The sequence below is a fragment of the Sebastes umbrosus genome, chromosome 22 (genome assembly GCF_015220745.1).
Source record: "Sebastes umbrosus isolate fSebUmb1 chromosome 22, fSebUmb1.pri, whole genome shotgun sequence".
NCBI classification, from domain to species: Eukaryota; Metazoa; Chordata; class Actinopteri; order Perciformes; family Sebastidae; genus Sebastes; species Sebastes umbrosus.
Genome location: NC_051290.1, coordinates 15,712,337 through 15,733,765, shown reverse-complemented (window position 1 = coordinate 15,733,765; position 21,429 = coordinate 15,712,337). Strand labels below are relative to the sequence as shown.

At 38.1% G+C, this 21,429-nt stretch overlaps 2 protein-coding genes across 3 annotated transcripts; both read left to right on the top strand.

Annotated features, from left to right (window-relative positions):
• The first annotated feature begins 317 nt into the window (after positions 1-317).
• tp53 (tumor protein p53) lies at positions 318-8,856 on the top strand. Of its 2 annotated transcripts, none has more exons than XM_037758817.1 (11): positions 318-488; positions 2,737-2,887; positions 2,983-3,055; positions 3,176-3,364; positions 4,577-4,751; positions 4,886-4,998; positions 6,012-6,121; positions 6,366-6,484; positions 6,573-6,670; positions 6,761-6,831; positions 7,419-8,856. In XM_037758817.1, the coding sequence occupies exons 2-11, from the start codon at positions 2,802-2,804 to the stop codon at positions 7,513-7,515; spliced, it is 1,131 nt and encodes a 376-aa protein (XP_037614745.1). In that variant the 5' UTR covers positions 318-488; positions 2,737-2,801; the 3' UTR covers positions 7,516-8,856. The 2 variants fall into 2 exon arrangements, with proteins under 2 accessions (XP_037614745.1, XP_037614746.1); XM_037758818.1 differs by lacking the exon at positions 318-488 and adding an exon at positions 573-674.
• Positions 8,857-9,385: 529 nt separating this feature from the next.
• Positions 9,386-20,969, top strand: LOC119481660 (receptor-type tyrosine-protein phosphatase H). The gene is made up of 12 exons (XM_037758782.1): positions 9,386-9,686; positions 9,770-9,878; positions 10,912-11,003; positions 11,871-12,447; positions 13,229-13,480; positions 14,511-14,762; positions 15,107-15,230; positions 16,828-16,973; positions 17,094-17,351; positions 18,528-18,794; positions 19,881-19,978; positions 20,199-20,969. Exons 2-12 carry the CDS (start codon positions 9,830-9,832, stop codon positions 20,274-20,276), a joined length of 2,193 nt encoding a protein of 730 aa, XP_037614710.1. The 5' UTR covers positions 9,386-9,686; positions 9,770-9,829; the 3' UTR covers positions 20,277-20,969.
• Positions 20,970-21,429: the final 460 nt, after the last annotated feature.

Sequence of the window (21,429 nt, the reverse complement as noted above, 5' to 3'; positions counted from 1 at the left end):
TCAGGAGAAGCTTGTAGTTTTTTAATGCATAACAACGTTTAGTTATTTTTGGAGGAGAAAAAAGGGGCAATAAACTTAAGTAAATTAAAAAATGCATCAATAAATAGTTTAGTTTCAATCCAACCGTGACCAAGACTTAAACAATCCTAATAATTCTACGAATATACAGCCATGAGTGCACGCAAATGCAACTTGTTTTGTATGGTCGTTTTTTGAGTTGTAATATTCCCGATATGCCTGAATGCAGCAGTTGCAGCGTTTTGCGATGTTGCATTTACGCACGTCAGAAGAGCAGAGCGCTCTGTGATTGGCCACTCTCTGTGGAGTTAGAAACCCGCCCCGCCTCTTGCCTTTTAGTGGGATTCCCCGACAGGCAACGTGCTCTGCTTTAGCTCAAAATATTTTGACTTTTTCAACTGTTTTAGCATCGCCTCCTCTATACCGACCAGTGGACTCATATCTCTCTCTTCCACACCAGAACATACAAGGTAACCGTTTAGTAACTCATGTGTGATTTTTTTTAAAACAAGCACTTGAACGCCACTTTATTTGTACGTTAGAGAAAGTTAACCGCCGTTTAGCGAACGTTAGTCGGTCGCATTCCAAAACGTTGTGCTAACGTAGTTAGCCAGTTGAGCTAACGCTAAGCTAACAAAAACAATGGCGCTTCAATTGTGAGTTGAACCGTGTTATACAGTCGATAGTTTGGCGTTTAGTTGAGTTGTATTATTCGAGTTATTGTGGAAAGTAGCGACTCGGTAGAAGCTAACTTCATTCAGTTTGTGAAGGCCTTCTGCCGGAAAGAAAATGGACGGTAGCTAGCTTTAGCATGTTGTATGCAAGGACTATAGAAGAAGGATAGGACACCGGTCTTCGAGCATGAGGTGTTGCGCATGCGCAGTGTTATAATTTCTTTAACTGCGCATGTGCAATACCCCTAATATGGCGCGTTGATGACGCGTGATGCAGCCTCCTTTCCATAGGCCGTGGTTGTATGGTTTGTTTTGATAAAAGTGTCTTCCAATTACTTTTTTTATGATTTCCTTCCTATTTAGGGTTAAAAAGAAAATCTTAACAATTTAGGCTTGTTAAACTTTATTTTTATTGTCCACTGTAGTGGACTACAGGACTATTTCAGTGTGAAAAGACTAAAAACAAATGAACAGATTATGGCTGTAGAGTGATGTTAAACCAAGAATACATTCAAAGTGATTAAAAAAGAAAAACACATGTCATATCACTGGAAAGCCTGGGATGTCCTCTTTACAAGACACCAGGGGTTGAGAGAGTCAGTCAAAAGAGTAAGAGGATATGCATGTGGACAAATTGTCCACTACAGAGGACACATGTCAATGGTCTGGGTCTCAGGAGGATATATAGGTGAAATATAGATGTGTCTATGAATATTTATGTTTCATTCAGTGGTAGTTACAAATGGTAATGTCATTGTTAGTCAGCACCTTACAGAGCAGATAATTTTAGCAATTAGTTTAATTGCAGGACTTTGATAACGTTACACTATTCAATTAAATTTGCTTTATTGGCATGACTGTCGGGTGAACAATATTGCCAAAGCGTCAATTCAATAATAAATAAAAAAAGAACAAAATAAAAACAAAAACATATATTTATATATATATATATATATATTTATATATGTATTTATATATATATTTATATATGTATTTATATATATATATTTATATATGTCTATATATATGTATATATATAGACATATATAAATACATACAATTCATTAAGCAAATTACAATATATAGATATTTAAAAAGAACATGCATTTAAATGGAAGAAAACAATAAAGAAGCAATTAATGTTTGTTGTGTCAATAAAACAAACAAACAAATATAAAAACAATTAATAACAATATATTACAATATCAAAGGATAAATGTAAAAAAAAACTACAAAAAATACAACAAAAAAACAAACCATGAAGTAGAGGAGTAAATAAAAGACAGAGTGTGTCTTGTCTCTTAGGCTGTGACATTCACTGACGTATCCTGCAGCTTCTATGGCGATGACACTATTTTCTCCAAATAGATGTTGTATTTTATTTTGGTCAGAGGGAATCAAAATCTTGGAGTTTACATTTAATTTTTGTAAAGATTTTTTTCCTAATTTCTTCATATGTGCTACATTGTAGCAAGAAATGTTGCTCTGTCTCGACCTGTCTCTGTGGACAGAGCTGACACAGCCTGTCTTCGTGTGTCCCACTTCCTGTGTCGGCCAGGCTGTGAACACTGAGTCACTATTCAATCCTCTGTATACAGTTTCGCTAGTCTAGTCGTGATTTTTGACCATGTCTTGTTTGTTATAAGTTAAATGATGTTGAAGCGTTTAGTCGACCGACAGAATAATTATACAGAAACAATTTTTGATAAGCTACTAATTGTCACGGTCATTTTTCAAGCAAAAAAGTCAAACATTTCCTGGCTTCATCCTCTCAAATGTGAGGATTTGCTGATTTTTTGTAAATTAAATATCTTGGGATGTTAGACAAAACAATTGAAAACATGACTATGGGCTCTTGAAAATTGTGTTGTTGAACATTTTATTGACCAAACAATCGATTAATCAAAAAATTAGACAAATAAATGGATAATAAAAAATAATTGTAAGCCCTACACTACTTGATTTAACACGGAACTAGTCAAATGGAGACTGAGTTGTTGCATATCTCATCGGTCTAACACTTACTTCCTGTTGATCTCCACAGCACTCCTTGGTTTGGATCTTGGCTCTTCCTAATTTTCTCTCAGCCGGGAACAGAGGGAAATAATAATGGAAGAGCAAAGCTTTGAAGGTCTGCCTCTCAGCCAGAGTCTGCCCCTGAGCCAGGGCTCATTCAGAGAGCTGTGGGAGAGCGTGTAAGTTATGTTTCGATAGTACATACCATTTAAAAAAATGTCCGTTTAGTCTAGAATAAATAAGTTAACCAGTTTGTGTATGTTTGTTTTTGCAGGGTGACTGCCTCCATCTCCACCATTCCAACGGCGAATGAGCCTCAGGGAACATTTGGACATATGGACATGCTGGTAAGCATGTCTCCCTGCGTTTCTGTTCAAAAACATTAAATTGCTGTAGTATAAAGCTTCATAAATATTCTTATGATGGTAATTATTTTTTCATGGACTCTCATTTCCCTCCTTTTACAGCTAATGAATGAACAAGCACTGACTGATGGGTTTGATGAGAATCTGTTTGAGCTGATCCCGGAGGTGTCCACTAAAGATGGTGTTACTCCCCCGGCGTCCACCGTCCCGGTTACAACCGACTATCCAGGGGAATATGGCTTCCAGCTTCGCTTTCAGAAGTCTGGCACGGCCAAATCTGTTACCTCCACGGTAAGTTATCCCAGACCTAATCTCTCTACGTATTTGTTTATTTCTTGTATTTTATACTACCTGGTAAATGTGTTACAGCAAGTTTCTAAGAGTATCAGATTTAAATTGTTTTAGATCTGTTCTGATTGATATGAGACATACTACTACCAACTTCAGCAACAGAAATCTGTACTTCCTGCACATAATGTGTAATTTTAACAGAATTAAACAGAATCTAAATGTTAGACCACACAAAAAGTTTAAGTTCAACAGGACTTGCTGTAGATTATCCTGCAACCAAACATGGCGAGGAGCAGAAGTTTGAGCCCCTCCATAGGAGACAAAAGGGATTTCTACAGCTGCTCAGTTTCGCCATTTACTGCTGAAGTGAATATCCTCCATGCGTAGTGTATTTTTTATGCAGAAACTCTTTTCCTGTGTTTTAATTCACTTAATTAAATCCAACTTAACTATACAGAATTTTCTAATTTTGATGTTTGGAAATTGAAAGTTTTTACTATAATAAACTCACTCACTGGTCTCTTAAGGTTTTATAACCCACCAAATTATTTGATGTATGTAAAACATCTAACTTTAATAAACAATATTAATATCTTACCTTGGCATCTTGTTAAAAATCCATTGTTTCGCATATCTCGTGGTGGCATTCGTGTGGAATCTTATTCATTGTGGCGATTCGTTAAATTTTAAGGTCTTGAGTCAGTTGCTGCGTTTGAAGAGCCAATGGCATTAATGTTTCTACGGTGACTCACCCAGCAGTGCTCTGCAGTTGGCTGGTTTAGTTGAGGTTAGGTTGGTCTGCCGTGAAACTCCCACCCCCTGCGACCTGTGCTGTGGTCTGTGGGAGAGGTGCAGTCTGGTTGTAAAGCACAGCTCTGACATGACGGGACATGTTCCTGCACTCTCTTCCTCCAGCACAGCATGGGTTAAAACGTATGAAAGCAAGGTAAAAAGTTCTTTTAATTTGATATATCTGGCCTTACTTATTTGGAGAACTTAACATGTAGTTTGTTTTTGTTTTCGAGACGAAAGAGTAGTTGAACAAATTTTATGAAACTTTTAGAACAGCGTTTGATTTTTATTCTTCTTGGTACGCTCGTTTTTTTCTGAGACCGATCTCAGACCAGTTTGGCTTTTAAGTCTTCACATAAGTACCCATAGCTCTGTTGCTGTTAATAACGTGCATGGCTTTCTCCCTGTGCTTTCTCTCAGTATTCAGAGCTTCTCAACAAGCTGTATTGCCAGCTGGCAAAGACCAGCCCGATTGAAGTGCTAGTGAGCAAGGAGCTTCCTCCGGGTGCTGTCTTGAGGGCCACAGCGGTCTATAAGAAGACTGAACATGTGGCCGAAGTGGTCCGTAGATGCCCACATCACCAGAATGAGGACGGTAAGGAAAATGTTTCAGTGAAAAATTGCTTTATATGTACAGAGGAAAAATGTTTGTGTTTGCTAGAAGAATTTGATTGTGAGCATGCTATATCTGAGGTGATTTAAATTTTTTCCAATCTGTTTTTCATTCAGCTGCAGAACATCGCAGCCACCTGATCAGAGTGGAGGGCAGCCAGAGGGCCCAGTATTTTGAAAATGCACACACGAAGAGGCAGAGTGTGACCGTTCCCTATGAGCCCCCGCAGGTATGACTGCCCCACTCGGTCTGTCTGAGGGGGAACTTGTCTGCTACGGCAGTTATTTTTACCCAATATGTGACCTTCAAGCATTTTCTATGCGAGTTTATGAACAAACAACAGAGTATCACATTTTAGCTCAAAAATTCAATGTCCATAGAGTACAGAAATACTGAAACCACACATGAATGTGTTTCCTAACTTTAAAAAAATGGCTGGATTTTGGATATCCAGAAGAGTCGACGAGGAGTTTAGAAAAATAAGTGAAGTTCCCTTTTTCCTCTGATTGTATACACTCCAACCAGCAGTAAATACTACGGCTGTCACTCAATTCAAATATTTAATTGCGATTAATTGCATGATTATTCATCGTTAATCGTGATTAATCGTACATTTTTTTATCTATTCAAAATGTACCTTAAAGAGAGATTTGTTCTTATCAACATGGGAGTGGACAAATATGCTTGCTTTATGCAAATGTATGCATGTACATATTTATTATTGGAAATCAATTAACACAAAACAATGACAAATATTGTCCAAAAACCCTCGCAGGTACTGCATTTAGCATAAAATATATGCTCAAACCATAACATGGCAACTCAAGCCCAACAGGCAACAACAGCTGTCAGTGTGTCAGTGTGATGACTTGACTATGACCCAAACTACATGTGATTATCATAAAGTGGGCATGTCTGTAAAGGGGAGACTCGTGGGTACCCATAGAACCCATTTTCATTCACATATCTTGAGGTCAGAGGTCAAAGGGACCCCTTTGAAAATGGCCATGCCAGTTTTTCCTCGCCAAAATTTTATTTAAGTTTGGAGCGCTATTTAGCGTCCTTCACAACAAGCTAGTATGACATGGTTGGTACCAATGGATTCCTCAGTTTTTTTTAGTTTCAAATGATCCCGGTATCTTAACTGAGCCCGCTACAACCTCTGAAAGATCGATCGCATTAATGGCTTATTATTGCGTTAACTTTGACAGACCTAATAAATACAAATTTTCTACATTTCAGTTGGGATCCGAAATTACCACAATCCTCCTCAGCTTCATGTGTAATAGTTCGTGCATGGGGGGCATGAACCGCAGACCCATCCTCACCATCCTGACCCTTGAGACTCCAGAGTAAGTCTTGCTTCTCTTTTAACAGATGTGAGGGGGGTGGAGGGATGTAACTTCTGGGTATAAAGACGTGGTATTGCCACGGTGTAACTGGTTATCGTGGTTAACATTTTGACCCGTCTTAATTGTGGGTTTTTGCTAAAGCTGCTCCTATGAAAGACGTGTATTACTTCTCCTATGAGATTTGTATTTGTTTGTGCTGCCTAGGAAGTCATTTTGACCCTTACTTCTTCCGTCTTCTTCCTAGGGGACTGGTTTTGGGCCGGAGGTGCTTCGAAGTGCGTGTCTGTGCATGTCCAGGCAGGGACCGCAAGACAGAAGAGGAGAATAGCGCAAAAAATGGAACTAAGCAAACGAAAAAGCGGAGTAAGTTTTTGTTGCATTGCTTTCAGATTTCAGTTTCCGTTCCTGCTTGCTGTTCCCTAGCTGACCTCATTTTTTTTTGTTTCTTTAGAGAGCACCCCAGCTCCAGCTCCTGATGCAACATCTATAAAGAAGGCCAAGTCAGCATCCAGTGCTGAGGAGGAGGACAAGGATGTGTTTGTTCTGCATGTAAGTAAAGATACATACTGTAATAAAAGCTGGACGTCTTTACAAAATGATTCATTGTCTGATTAATTCTCCTTTTGATCTCTCCTGCAGGTGCGTGGGCGCGAGAGATATGAGATGTTGAAAAAAATCAATGATGGCCAGGAGTTGCTTGATAAACAAAAGTAAGAAGAGCATCCTGAACAACAAAACATCCTGAATCACTTCAGGAACTTTTAAAGTATATCTCAACATGGTCCAAACATTTAGACTGCTACTCTGCTGGCTTGGCTACAGTTGAGAGTTTAAGTCCCCATTAAAAATGAAGAATACATTTTCCCAGTTTTAATCCTGCGTCCCTGTGTTAATTGTTCAATTATCTCTTATTATATATTCGTGCGTGCGTGCGTGCGTGCGTGCGTGCGTGCGTGCGTGCGTGGTAGCAGCTCCCCATTGCGCGAAACAGGCCGCCCACTTTTTAGCGGTCCAATCAAATGCAAAGGATTTGATTTAAATCCCTCTTGTAGCTATACACCGCTTCAGACTTTAAACCCACGTTATGATCCTGTGTCTACCTGGATTTTGTCCTCAACTCCACTGCTGTGTTCTTATAGAGATTTCCTGCCACTAGAGGTCACTGTTTATAATGTTTAAATTAAACCCATCTACCACGGGTCAACTGAGGTTATTGTGTCATTAAAACCATTTCAAATCTGTCACATCTGCCTCAATTCCAGACACTCACTGGATTTGTCCTGTTTTCTTTCCACAGTAAAACAAAGAGCAAGGTGTCTGTGAAGCAAGAGATTGCTGTGCCTTCCAGCGGAAAGAGACTCCTGCAAAGAGGAGAGAAGAGTGACAGCGACTAAGAAGCTCGCAGCCTTGATCATGAGAACAAACATCCTCGTCCTATCCTTGTCTCTCAGCCATCGGGTTTATTTCAGGCTTTTACCCGTCATTGGAACCCCAAATCACCGGCTGCCCCAGTACGCCATAAAACTTGATACTGTAACTGTACTGCCTGACCGTTTACTGTACTGTAGGTCCTGTTAAATGGCTTTGAGATCTTAAAGGAACAGTGTGTAACATATCGGGGGATCTATTCGCAGAAATGGAATATAATAATCACCATTACTATGTTTTCATTAGTGTATAATCACCTTAAACTAAGTAAGCCACAGAGTGCAAAACCGTGGTATTGCCAGCCGCTGTCTGACTTCCGTTGCTCATAAAGTAGTGTTATTATGGTAAGCAGCGAGGCGAACGGCGTTACCACGGTTTTACACTCGGCTGCTCTCGTTACAGCAGTCTTGGAAAGGGAGGAGTGAGCGGAGGGGTACTATGTTGGGGGTGCTCAGTAGATGCTGCAAAATCCTACACACTGTTCCTTTAAACTTTGCATGAACCAGAATATCTTGGTATGCCTTAAAATTAAGTGACTACTTAATCAGTGTTAATCTTCGCAGGGATTTACATTTGAGTTTTAATGATTCCATTTTTAAAATGTCAGTCATGTTGTCATTTATAATGCATTATTTTTGGTCTGATTTAGTCAATGAAAACTGAAGAGATTGTTTCTTGGTATTTCCTCGACATTTGTTCTTTTGTTTTCGCAAAATAGTAAATATTTTAGTAGAGTAAGACAGAACTCAAGAAGCAGTTCGGTCAAATTTGCAAAAGATAATACGAGTCACTGCCATTCCTTTAAAGTCATGCTTGTAAACCTTGAATGGATGTTTACGTCCATTAAAGTAGCTGTATTACTGTACCATAGCCCATGCGGTTTCACACATTTACATCCTGCCAATCTCTCCTTTTGGGTGTCTATGTGAGGAAGTCGGTCCAAGTGTTTCAGTTCCGCTCTCTTAGATGACCTATGCAAGCAAATATAACAATGAAAGTAAGAAAAAGAAACAGATATAAGGCCAGATTGAATAATGTTTAGGAATGCACAGGTTTGACTGCATGTGATTTTTGTCAGCCGTTTTTTTTTTTTTTCTTCTTCACGTAAAGCTGTAAATACATTGTAGCCCTGTTTAGTTCCAAGAATCTGTCTGTTGACCTCTTAAATGTTGGTGGTTTTGCTCGCAGGGAACATGTACTGTCATGATTTCTGTAAAAAAAAAAAAAAAATGAACGGTAGATTTGGTAGATAGGGGGCTGGCTGGATCACCCCAAAAGCTAATCACCTTTTAGTATTTGTAACTTTTCTATACAGCAGGGAACAGAAACTGTTGGTGGGGAAAACAGGAATTTTGACATAAAAATACAGGAAATTTAAACACAAATTTGCAACACAACACAAAATAACAAGAAAAACACCTGTGAAGGAATTATGAGGCACAACCCACTCAATTAAGCTATTGAAAACTACTGCCCGTCTAAACTGATGTGATTGGATGTTTTTTATTTCATTCACCGACCATGCGATCTCAGTTAATCCGCACTTCAGTTTGATGTGACCAATCACTGTCAATTTAACCACTTTGTGCTTTTTACACTGCCAAAAAAAAAAGAAAAGTATACTTAAAGGCATTTCTTTGTTATATTTCTGTATCTGTTTAGATTATTTTGGGACTTAGTTTTGTATAAGAGGTTTATCTATCTATATTTTTCATTGTCATTTTTTTCATGGCTTTTTTTGTATTAATTTGCATTTTGTTACTCAAAGCTTAAAGCCAAAATAAAAAGTGAAACTGCCCTTGTATTCTGTATACAACATGCATACATGTTTTCTGTCTTTGCATCTCTCCTCCCTGCCAGTTTATTGCACTATCCTTCATTATCATCATCTCCCTTTTTTTCATATAAGTACTTTGCATGTTTGGAGGATGGATGCAAAACCAGGAGCATCTAAATGTGTTGATTGCCTTGTGTTGAAGGGAGTATTGTGTTGCCAGTCAAATGTGCTGTTTATTACCTGTTGACCTTTCATGTCACTGGAACAGGTGCGTGTTTGTGTTATGTGAACGTCTCTCATACTGAGAGATCATTTCCTTCTGGTCAGAGAAGCAGATAACAGGATGCATCTGTAGCCCGGGTGAGTAGTGAGACACGTACAGTATTAGTTTGACTTAATTTAGTTTAAATGTGATTGACTTCGTTCCTACTTTTCTTTTTAAGATTTTATTTTACAGTAGCTGTGTGAAGCTGCTCTGAATCTAGGATCTACAGGAATCCAACATGGGAAACTTATCTCTCAAGGATAAAAGCTGTTTCCTAATTTTTTGGAGTGAGTATTATTTTCTCTCACTGGTATTCATCTGTATTAATGTGCAGCATTTTTAATAACTTGATGTAAGAGTTTAAACTATAGTTTATAATTGTTTCAAAATGTAAGGTAAGCCAATTTGGCCAGCAAAATACAACAAATACTGTATGTTTGTGAACTAATTTTTCACTCAAACTTTGCTGTAAAAGTTATCCCATAACTCTTAATTTATAAAATATATATATTTTGATCTAAAGTTAACTTGTAACTGTATCTAAAATATGACTCAGTTCTGTAAAACTAAACCATAAGTGCTGAGGATACAGAGGTACAGTATATTCTGTTAGAAATATACAACAGGAGACATTTGGTCAGATGTTAATAGATTACTTTGGGTTGTGTGTAGAGCCAAAGCGATTAATTGATTTTCAATTTTCAAGCAAAAATGCCAAACATGCTCTCATCCCACTCTCATGTAAGGATTTGTTTTTAATTTTTATATCATAATAAAACATGTCTTTGGATTTTGGTCAGTTGGACAAAACAAGCAATTTAAAGGTCTTAATATATTTTTGTAGATGAATATTTTAAAAAAAAAAAGAAAAAATATCCACAGAGCCTTCAGACGAGTGAAAGTATGGCTTTTCCTGAAAAAAATTCTTATGATTGTGAATCATTAAAAACCTTTGGCGGGTCCAAAATTAATGTTTTGTTTATCTCTGTGGAAGATATCTGATGTTCGGTTCCCGCTCCTGACGGTGCTTGTGAGCCAATAGTAAAACAACGTTATCATGTGGTATCTCTGGGTTTTCTGTTAATGTGGACAAAACAGATAAATGGCTGAGATTGACGGTAAGTGCCCGGCCACGACTTGTTGTGAAGTGAACGGCGGAGGGAGAATGCGACATCTAGTGGCTGAATGTTATCAAAAGCACCTTTAAATATGTCACCTTGGCCTCTGAGAAATCGTTATTTTTCTCAGATAGTATCAGTGCCTCCCTACTTGAAATTTGTGTCGACAAACAACCAATCCCGTCTGTGTGTTTCTCTCCAGCTCTTGTGTTGATGTGCTGCGCTGTACAGCAAGACTACTACTTTAATGACTGGAGAAATGTCACCTGGGATCAGGCCAGGAACCACTGCCAGGTACAACATGAAGCTCAGTTAATGTACAGAAAGAGGCTGAAACATGAGGCCGGACTGTGAAAATACAGAAGAGGTTGTTATTTTTAATTAGTAAGGTATGTGTGTTTGAAGCTGCATTTAAAAATACAGTTGCCAAATTAAAACGGGCATTGTGTTCAGAGCTAGTAATTAACAAGTTTACTTCCATGATGCATTCACATTGCAGAGTTTGGATTTAATTGTTATTGAGATTAATGCTTTGAATTCCATGTGGGGTTTTCCTTGACTAAAGAAACCGGAGTTTCTTCTTTCATTTCTTTGGTTAAAAAAGTAAAGTAAAAATTTTTAAAATGTATAATTGTGGCAGGATGAATGACACAAGTGACGAAACTGCTAACTTGTAATCTAAATTTCTTAAAAACCTACAATAATTAATAAAAATAAATGTGTGGAAAAAAGAAATTCTTAGTCAACTAACACTCATACGATGTAGTGAAACTAAACTAAACTAAAACTGAGTTTCACCACAAAGAATTACACAAAAGCACCACTAAATAAACAAAATAAATCTTAGTCGACTAAAACCAACACTACCGATTGGTCGACTAATGGACTAAGAGGGGGCAGCCCTAATTCCATGTGTCAGTTTATACAAATGATAAACTTAGTTTTGGACTGTGGAAAGCACCTTACAATAAATTACCGTAGCTGTTCGGTTATTACCAATTTTGTCAAAATCATAACTGTTAATAGTTAAAGTTGTTACAGGTATAGTAGATCCTCATCAACACTGACTGACAGACAGAGTTTCCATTTCGTCCCAGCCTATGCAAAACAAAACCATCTTAATATCACAGTATGAAAAGATTGACTTTTACGTCCCGTCAGGTCTGTTTCAAAGAGCTGGTGACACTGACTCCTGAAAACATCCAAACCATCTCCCAGAATCTCAGCTCTGACTGCTGGGTCGGCCTCCGCAAGACATTGAACTCCACCAGCAACTCCAGTATGCCCTGGTCCCGCTGGGCCGACGAGAAACCCCTCATCTTCCAGAACTGGAACCCTGGTTCGCCCGTCTTGAAATCCTCCTCGTCAAGAAGATACTGCTGCACCTGCCCAGCAAAGACGACAGAGACATTTACAACCCAAGATGTGACAAGCTTTAGTGGACCCGGAGATAACACAACCGCAACGGACATAAGCAGCTTCACCAGCGACGTCACAGACCAAACTGTGACAGACCAAACTGTGACAGACCAAACTGGACTCTGGGTAAACACCACCCATAATCCTCCACCCGCCAGTGCTGCGCCCACGGCGCGAGTAGAAGCAGAATATGTGCATTTGCCGGATGTCCACGAAACTGATGGGAGATTCATCAACGACTCTTGTGTGGCCATGCTCAGCTTTGGGGCTTGGGTTGAAAAGGACTGCTCGGAGCTTCTGCCTTTCATATGTTATGAAGGTAGGACTCATTTAAATGATTAAAGATCCCACACGGTCCAAAAACAACTACTATAGATGACTTGTGCAGGGCGACTGTAAGGCGTCACCTGTCTCAGAAGTGCACCCGAACAGCAGCTTTTCTAATTCAATTAAATCTAAAATTGGCATTTTTTATAGAAATAAAGTGTAATATATGTTGCCGTAAACAGTACTTGAACATACAAAAAGAGTACAACCATACACAGCAAGTTGCTCAGTAAATATATCCTGTCCCATATATTATTATTTATTTATTTGTTTTTGTTGTTATCGTACCGATGTGCCATCTTGGTTGGGGAAAGGGAGAAGGGGACATTTTTAAGACAGGAGGAGACATAAAGAGCTCTTTGTTTGTATGTTTATGTTAAAAATGATCTGTGTCCAGTGTTACAGATGTATGTAAATGCTGATGATTTGCTCTTATAGTCAATCTAACCCAAAGTATTGAAAAATATAAATTTGATCACAAAAACAATATTCAACAACGGACTAAAATTTCATCCCGCCAAAATAAGATGCATAAATGTTCTTTCTTTGCTTTTACATCTGGGACAATATGGGGAAATGTTATTTGAGATCATACGTATTCTTAGGGGATTTGTTTACACAACACATGCAGTGGTTTATGGTCTAATATGCACTTATTCAGAATTATACACCCCAGTTTTGCACCTTTACTCCTTTTCTGTGCATTTTTTTCCTTCCTAGATAATCACCGTTTCTTTGCCTATTAACGATCTTCCTCTTATTTCCAACCGCAGATCGTTTCTTTGGCCTAGCCAGCGTGATCACAATTAAGTCTGAGAGCGCCATTCTCAGATGGCAACCCGGGCCTGGTATCATCAGCCATTACCGCGTAGAGGTCAGAGCCGGCGGAGAAAAGACACAAAACGAGACTGACAAGTTGACCCTTAACCTTGGTTACCTGACAGCAGGCACCCGCTACTCAGTCCAGGTGTTCCCTGTTAAGTGTAACAGAGACCTCAACCCGCAGGAGGTCGCCTTCTACACCAGTGAGTTTGCCTCCTCCTTGTATAAATTGTAACGCTGAGACTCTTGTGGATCCAATGAGCCCAACTGTATTCATGTGTGATGATGTTAGTCCCCATAGTAGACATTTCATTGCAGTGAGACCATTTTTTTTTTTAAACTTGACCTCAATGTTTAAAATGACCTGTGGTGACCTCTAGGATAATCACAGCCTCGTGAAACTTTACAGCCACAAACTACAGACCTAGAGCATTCAGAGGATGGATGACTTTCTTAGGTAGATTGACAATAAGGGGGTTTCCGAGCAGTTTCCTCAATAGAAGTGCTCGCCATGCGATCACTGAAAAATGCAGTTCTTGCAGAAATCTCCAAATGTCTAAAGTTTTTTATCCCAAATCACAGCATGGCTTTTTCTATGGTGTTCCTCAACGTCTTGGTGTCTTAATGTGGTATTTTGGAGGGATTTCTGATCATTTTTATCAATTCTCGAGTGTTAAAAATGGTTACATTTAACATCAAATCTGTATAACAAATGGTAAAAAAAATGTATGAGACATAATAGAGCATGGGAATGGTCATCATATACTTACATCATAATGTTCTAAGCCCTTATACACTTTAACAATTTGTTTTAATTTATTTATTAATTCATGTTTATGTCTGATTTACGACTAGAACAACACACAGTGCTGAGCTGCATCTCAAATTAATCTTCAGGTTCCCAGCTTTCAGTTGATGTACACCACTTCTATGTGACGTCTTCTGTTGATCAGCTATCTCCCCCTTGTACCTCCCAAAAGAAAGACAAAAACAGGTCTAAATTAATACTCATTTAAGCTTCAAAAGCTACACAACTTGTTTTTTAAAACGATGCACACTGTTTCTATAATCCATCTTTAATGCATATCATTATTTAACCAGATAACCATCATTGCCTTATGGTTTAAAAAACACTCTAAGTTAATACACATATTTAAAAGTAATAGTAAGTAATGCGCCCTAGTAGTAATGCAATCACTTGCAACCCTGATTATATTTCTCCTTTTTCTTCAGTACCGAACAAAGTGGAAAACCTCGCAGTCACCAACGTGACAGAATCCTCTGTCTTCCTGAGCTGGAACAAGCCAGCTGGAAACGTGGGTTTCTATCTTATTAAGTTCCAGGGTGGTAAGCCGATTAAAAGTTACAGAGAGGACACAGAAATCGACAGTCTGACACCTGGAAAGCGTTACACATTCACTGTCCTCTCGGGAGTCGGAGACAATTCAACATGGAGTGAAGAATCCAACTTCCAAGCATACACCAGTGAGTTTATATCACATAAAACCTTACACAAATAAAAGGAGTATAATGCCTGACAGGACTGTAGCTACAGACTCTACAGACTGTTTCATTGTACTGATTTTTACCTTTTCTTTGGTAGAGAATTTGAACAGGAAGAACACTGTATGACTGAGACCAGTCAAAGCACATCCAAATCTTGTTCAGGGTTAAACCAGGAAAAGGTTTACAGCTGGTTATTTCTTGTTCACATAATATAAAATTCAAATCAGCGGAGGCAAATTAGAGCCACATCTGACCTGAACAGTGCCACCTGTGTGGTTGTAACTGGGATGGTTGTCTATTCATCTGTCTGTTCCGTCTTTCAGAGCCCGGGAAAGTGTCCAACCTGAGGGTGACTAACATAACCGACAGCTCGCTGCAGCTTAAATGGGAGCCACCTAAGGGGAAAAACGAGGGTTTCTTGGTGAAGGCTGTGAATGACACTAATGAGTATGTATTTGTAGATAGTCCAGAATTTACTTGCTTTATTAACTTTTAAATTCAGGTATATTCACGGTCTGTTTTTTAGACATGCTACCGGCCTGGCTGGTCGGTCCACCACTTTGGTTGAGACTGAAATATTTCAACAGCTATCATTCATGTTGCCCAGAGGATAAATCCTAATGACTTCAGTCAATCCTGAAATAAATAAGGCCAGACAAAACTGAATTTAATGTATTTTATTAAATCATCATCCTCTAATTTTATTCTTAATTCTTAATTGATTTTATAATGAAATGTGCTATATGAATAAAGCTGCATTTCCTTTCCTTGCTTTGACTTGAAATAATCTAAACCACTTTATTTGGAGGTAAAACAGAAATTGAGCTCACCCAAAATGTTGGTAGCAATCTGTCATTGCATGGAAAAACTGTGTGTTTTAAGTTTTTTCCAGCAGATGAAATTATCAACGGCCAAAAAGTCCATTGGGAAATATGCCAAATAAATAAATAAATTAATTAATATCATGTTAAATAGCTTAATATTGTGTGACCTATAAGATATGTTGCCAAAACAATTTAAATATAATCTTGTATTATATAAGAGTTAACATGCCTCCGCGATTCTAATCCAATTCACCTTTTATCAAACTCAGCGAATATCTCCTCACGGCCCGCTGGCTTTCGGTTCTGTGTGCGCGCTGAAAAAAAACCGGTTTTCATACACAGCGTGGCTCTGTAAATGAGAGACAAACAAAGTGGCTCAGACTAAGCCACTAGGTACCGAATGTCTTTCGAATTTGCGAATGAAGCCTTGTATGTCTGTCATGTCGCCGTTTTTTGACCGCAGTGAAAATGTAGTTTTTGAAAGGCTAAACGCCAACAAATATGGATTGAAGCACTCTATTTTGTTAGATGAAAAAATGTAGACTTTCGGACTTCAGACTGAGACAATTACAGAGACGAGGCGTGCCGTCGTGCTCACTATGAATGTGTGCGTGTTTGAGAGAGACAGAGAGAGAGAGGGGAAGAGAAGGTGGACTATTGTACGTAATGTTTTGGTAAGGATATTATTAATAATAATGTGAATGTCAACGTTATGAATGAAGCTTCAAACGATTCGGTAGGCTACAGGCCTACGAGCCACACAACACTATTCTGAATTTGACAAACGCAGAATTCGGGCCGACCAGATTATTTAATTTTTTAGACTGCTCATTCATTTAACTTATTTTCAAGTTATGTCAATATTTAAAACATATGTCTGGTAGAATATTTACGGACATGTTGGCCGTCAAAAAAAAGTCTAGCATAAACCCTGAGTATAGGTCAAAGTTGCAAGTTGTAATGGATAATTGTACCTTTTCTTTTTCTTTTCCTAATAAGTCTGTCTAACCTGGATTTTGTTTAAAACCTGTATGATCATCTGACTGCTTGTGTTTTTTACCCCGTCTGACTTAGCGATGTTGCTGCATAGAAATGAGATTGACCAAAATAAGACCCACGGTGGTGGTATCTTAATTTCTGACAAGTTGTCACTCTGGAGATGCAGTTTGTTGCCTCTGCCAGCAGCAGTTTCATCTAGTAACTGTTTCTCTTCCTAACAGCACATTGGATATTGATCGAAGGGTGACTGAAACGGAAGTGATAATACCGGGGCTGCCAATGGGCACCAGGATAACCTGCAGTGTGACAGCACTGACAGACAATGGCAAACTTGAGGGAGACAAAGTGACTGTCACCAATTACACCGGTAACTCTGGGCTAATCTTATTTGCTTGTTGGTCAGTAGAGAAATCCATGATTTACAGAAACAGAACAACTGTTCTGTTGTGTTGAATGTCACTAATGTGACTTTGTGACTCCTTCATAGCTCCTGGATCAATTTCAGACCTGATTTTGGACTCAACATATAACTCCATCAATGCCACGTGGAAGTCATCTGCGGGTAGTTCTTCATCTTTCACCGTCGAGCTCCAGCTGGACGGCAAAAATGTAACTACAATACACGACCTAAAAGAACCTGGGAAGCACTTTGACAAACTGAAGTTTGCAGCCAATTACACAGTCATCGTCTACACGGTGAGCGGACATATCAAAAGCCTGGCAGTGGAACGCTCCAAATTCACCGGTGAGTCACTTTGGTCCTTGTTGTATTTTCTCCATTTGTGTGTTTAAAATAACGTAAAGGAGTTGTGCCCGTCTGGAACGGGTCGATTGCTTGGCCCCCACAAGTTCTGCTTGCAGCATTGTGGAGAACCACTGCTTGTACCCGCCAAGTGTGAAGTTGATTTGATGAACGGTTCTTGAGACATGCGAAGTGCAGTCATACATACATACACACACACACACACACACACACACACACACACACACACACACACACAGACAGAGAATACTTCCTTTATAGTTAGATGATGCTGCTACAGCGCCAACTATTGGCCAAATGGCACCAAATTTGCAATGGTCACTCAAATGTCATATCAACACATGTCCTCCAAATGTGGTCACAGTAGCACAAAGCGTTGAGGAGATATGCCATTTTTTGTAATATAAACCCAGCTCACAGCATTTGAGTTAACTTTTAGGGCCACTAACAATGAATACAACTAGATAGAGAGTTAAACCTGCAGTAGGCAGAAAGATTTTGGCATCATTGGGCAAAAATCCCATAGTAACCTTTCAGCATATTGTAATTCAAGTGTTCTGAGAGAAAACCAGACTTCTGCACCTCCTCATGGCAGGGAGACTTTGGCCAATCACAGGTTATATTACAGAGAGAGCGTTCCTATTGGCTGTGCTCCGGTTGTGCTTCATATTTGATCTGCGCTGCCTAGTTTGACCGTTTGATCAGAGTTCACGAGTGATTGACAGCTGCTCAGAGACGGCAAGGCTCCAGCTTGGCCCTGATTGGTTGTTTTCCTCCGGTCTGTGAAATCTTGCAGATGCCATTAGGAGCACCGGAGGACACAGAGGCACATGATATTTTACAGATTACCAGTCTCATGCACTACTGACAGGATGTAGTGACCGTTTTATAATTATAACTTTTCTTAATCATATTTTCTCCATTTCAGCTTTAAGTACAGAATATAAATACATCAAATGGCTGTTGCTGAAAAAATGCCGACCATGAATAGTTTCACAAATAAAATTGGTTTTCGTGGAAATGTCACGTATTACAACTTTAAAGTCTGTCACTATATTCTCACTATATTCTTCACATTTATGATGAAAATCATTTTACTGTAAGATAATCTGATAATAAATCCCTGCCTTGTTTTCTCTCTTCCTTTTTTTTTTCTAGGGGTGGTGCCACCTACTAATGCCACAGTCATTTCATCCAATAAAAAAAATATCACCTTCCAGTGGAAGGCCCCTGACAACATAGTAACAGCCAGGTACTCTGTCAGAATCAACTCCAGCTTCTGGGGCCACGACCAATCTGACACTGTGGAGGACAAAACCACGTACACGTTTGTTGGCTTGGAATCAGGGACCAAGTACGACTTTGAAGTGCGATTAGTGGCCGACGGAAAGTCAAGTACCCCAGCAACTGTGTCAAATTTTACAGGTGAGACTCTCAGACCTGGTTGTTTTGCACTCTTTAGCCTAATAGCAGCCAGTGGTAGAAAGTAACTAAGTACATTTACTCAAGTACTGTACATAAGTACAATTTTGATGTACTTGTACTGACTATATATGTTTTCTGCTACCTTCTACTTCTACTCCACCACATCTCAGAGCTGTATATTGACCCTTTTGCTCCACTACATTTAACTGAAATCTGTAGTCACTAGTTTCTTTTATTAGATTAACATTTAACATAAAAAAATGTATTTTCTGCTTATAAATGCTAGTTACTTTTCACCTAAAAAAACTAAAAAGCATGATATGATGCAGTACTATACTACTAATCTACCCAGTAGTACACAAAGTATATCAAATAATGCTCCACGTTGAGAAACTACAACATTAAAATACTATTATATGTATTCATTAGTGATAAAAAACAGAATAATATAATATTCTACAATAATAAAACACTTCGAAAGGAGCCATTATAAATAATGAGCACTTTTACTTTTGATACTTTAAGAACATTTTGCTGATAATACTTCTGTACTTTTACTTAAGTGACATTTTGAATTCAGGACTTGTACTGGAGTATTTCTACACTGTGCTATTTCTACTTTTACTTAATTAAAGGATCTGAGTACTTCTTCCACCTCTGTTAGCAGCAAACTGTGTTACTTTGTCGTTACAATAACTCAGCCTATCCATAAGTTTCTAGAGTTTTTTTTTTTTTTACTTTCATGCAGCCGTCAGTTTGCTGAAAATAAAGTGGCAAAGACTTGAAACAGTCTTGAGAAAAAATCCTTTTTGGTGCATTTAAGGAAACTCCAACATCTGAGGTTTGAGAGTCAGCTGTTCAAAAGCATTCACAAGCTGCGTTAGATATTTGTTTTTAAACAGAAACACACAACACAAACGTTTGGTGAATAAAGCCTGGTGTACTGGAGAAAGAGTCGTATGACTTGTTTTAATTTTGATGGGCGTTACGTATTCCTCCACATGCAAAGTTTTACAGCATGAATGACAGTGTGCCTCTTTGTTCTAGCTTCCTCTTTACACATCTCTCTCTCTGTTTGTTTCCCAGTTGCAGAGAAACGGGAAATCACTCTGTCTATGTTGTGCTCTTCGGCTGAATCTCTCCTCTGTGATAAATACACCACGAGGGACGATGTTTATAATCAGGTATGTCGATCACCACATGGACAAAAACAGGGTTTGGGAGTTAAACTTCACAAACAAATGGTAGTTTTATTTTACTCTCTTCACTAAAATAGACTAAAAGTCTAGTAATTATTTGGAGTACGTATGCGTGACAAGAACTGACTCAGTTTTGTGTTTTATAAATACACATATTGGTTTAAAAGTGTCAATAAACAGCTTGTGTTTGTGTGTTTTGTTGCAGTTGCACAAACATTTCAACGAGCTGTTGGGGGACAATGTTTTCTGGCAACTCGAGAAGCTGGAAAATGAAAACAGATAATGTTTTTTTTTTAATTATTATTCAAATCGGTATTGGTGAAGGTATTTTGTGTGTTTTCTGTCTTGGGTTTACTTTTTTTCACTGTACTGCTGTTCAGGAAATCAAATATTAAACCACAGTGTGTCATATTTAGTGAAAAGACATTATCATTTTTTCTTTTGTGATTTTAAATCTAGTTACAAGTTGCCTGCACCAACTCTCTTTAATATTTTTTATTTGAATTATTAAAAAATGTGGCAACAAAATAACTGTAATACTAAAATGTATTTTATACTCTTGCTGATTTCCTCTTGTTTTTGTTTTAATTGTTTTATATGATATAATTTTCCCCCTGGACGTTGTTTTGCATGTATGGCCAATTTCCGCCAGGAAAAAAATAAAACAGATGAAAGTCATGATAAAAATAAAGACATTTGTCAGAGAAACTTGGACAAAATCATTAGATAATAAATCAAAAATGTTCACTTACTATGTCAAAATTACCATAAGCATTTTTGTTTATATCAAGTTTAACTTTTTATTTCTTTTTTTTCCTGGCAATTCTGCCAGGGCATCCAAATATGTGTCTGATGTAACTAAATAAATAATAATAATGTAAAACATGTTTTTTTCTATCATTTTGGAAGATAATTTCTTCAGTAAAAAGTAAACTAATTCATCATGTTCCAGCGCTCAATAAAGTTTTCCAACAACAAAAAAAACTTGATTTAAAGTCTTCATTGAATAGCATATAAAATACTATTACACTAATAACAATGTGTGGCCATAATAAGACCATAATTATAACTATGATTAAGTATCTAGTAGTGCACACTCATCCCTTTTCTTCTTTAAATAAAAAACAATAATATATATATATAAAATGTATATCAATTCAGATTTTAAATAACTATAAAACAGAACAGAGAAAAGAAAAAGAAAAGCGGAAAGAAACAAACTAAGCACCTGAAATAAAGAGTCACACACACTTCCCTTGATGAGAGACCAAACTGAGAATCACCTTGACCTGATGGTTTTGTTTGATAATGAGAAGATAATCAATAGATAAACAGCGGATAGATTAGGTCGGGTCAGCAGATAAACACATTGAGAAGTGTCTGAAATGACAGTGACAAAGCTGTTATGTCAGGTCCAGGTGTGGGCTATATATCTG

What these genes read in the sequence shown, in the direction of transcription:
- tp53 (XM_037758817.1), top strand. Translation starts at nt 2,802, where the DNA reads ATGGAAGAGCAAAGCTTTGAAGGTCTGCCTCTCAGCCAGAGTCTGCCC. An exon ending in TTGGACATATGGACATGCTG is followed by an intron (nt 3,056 to 3,175) that starts GTAAGCATGTCT and finishes CTCCTTTTACAG; the next exon opens with CTAATGAATGAACAAGCACT. An exon ending in AGGATGTGTTTGTTCTGCAT is followed by an intron (nt 6,671 to 6,760) that starts GTAAGTAAAGAT and finishes TCTCTCCTGCAG; the next exon opens with GTGCGTGGGCGCGAGAGATA.
- LOC119481660 (XM_037758782.1), top strand. Translation starts at nt 9,830, where the DNA reads ATGGGAAACTTATCTCTCAAGGATAAAAGCTGTTTCCTAATTTTTTGG. An exon ending in GACTGTCACCAATTACACCG is followed by an intron (nt 16,974 to 17,093) that starts GTAACTCTGGGC and finishes ACTCCTTCATAG; the next exon opens with CTCCTGGATCAATTTCAGAC. An exon ending in GGGACGATGTTTATAATCAG is followed by an intron (nt 19,979 to 20,198) that starts GTATGTCGATCA and finishes GTTTTGTTGCAG; the next exon opens with TTGCACAAACATTTCAACGA.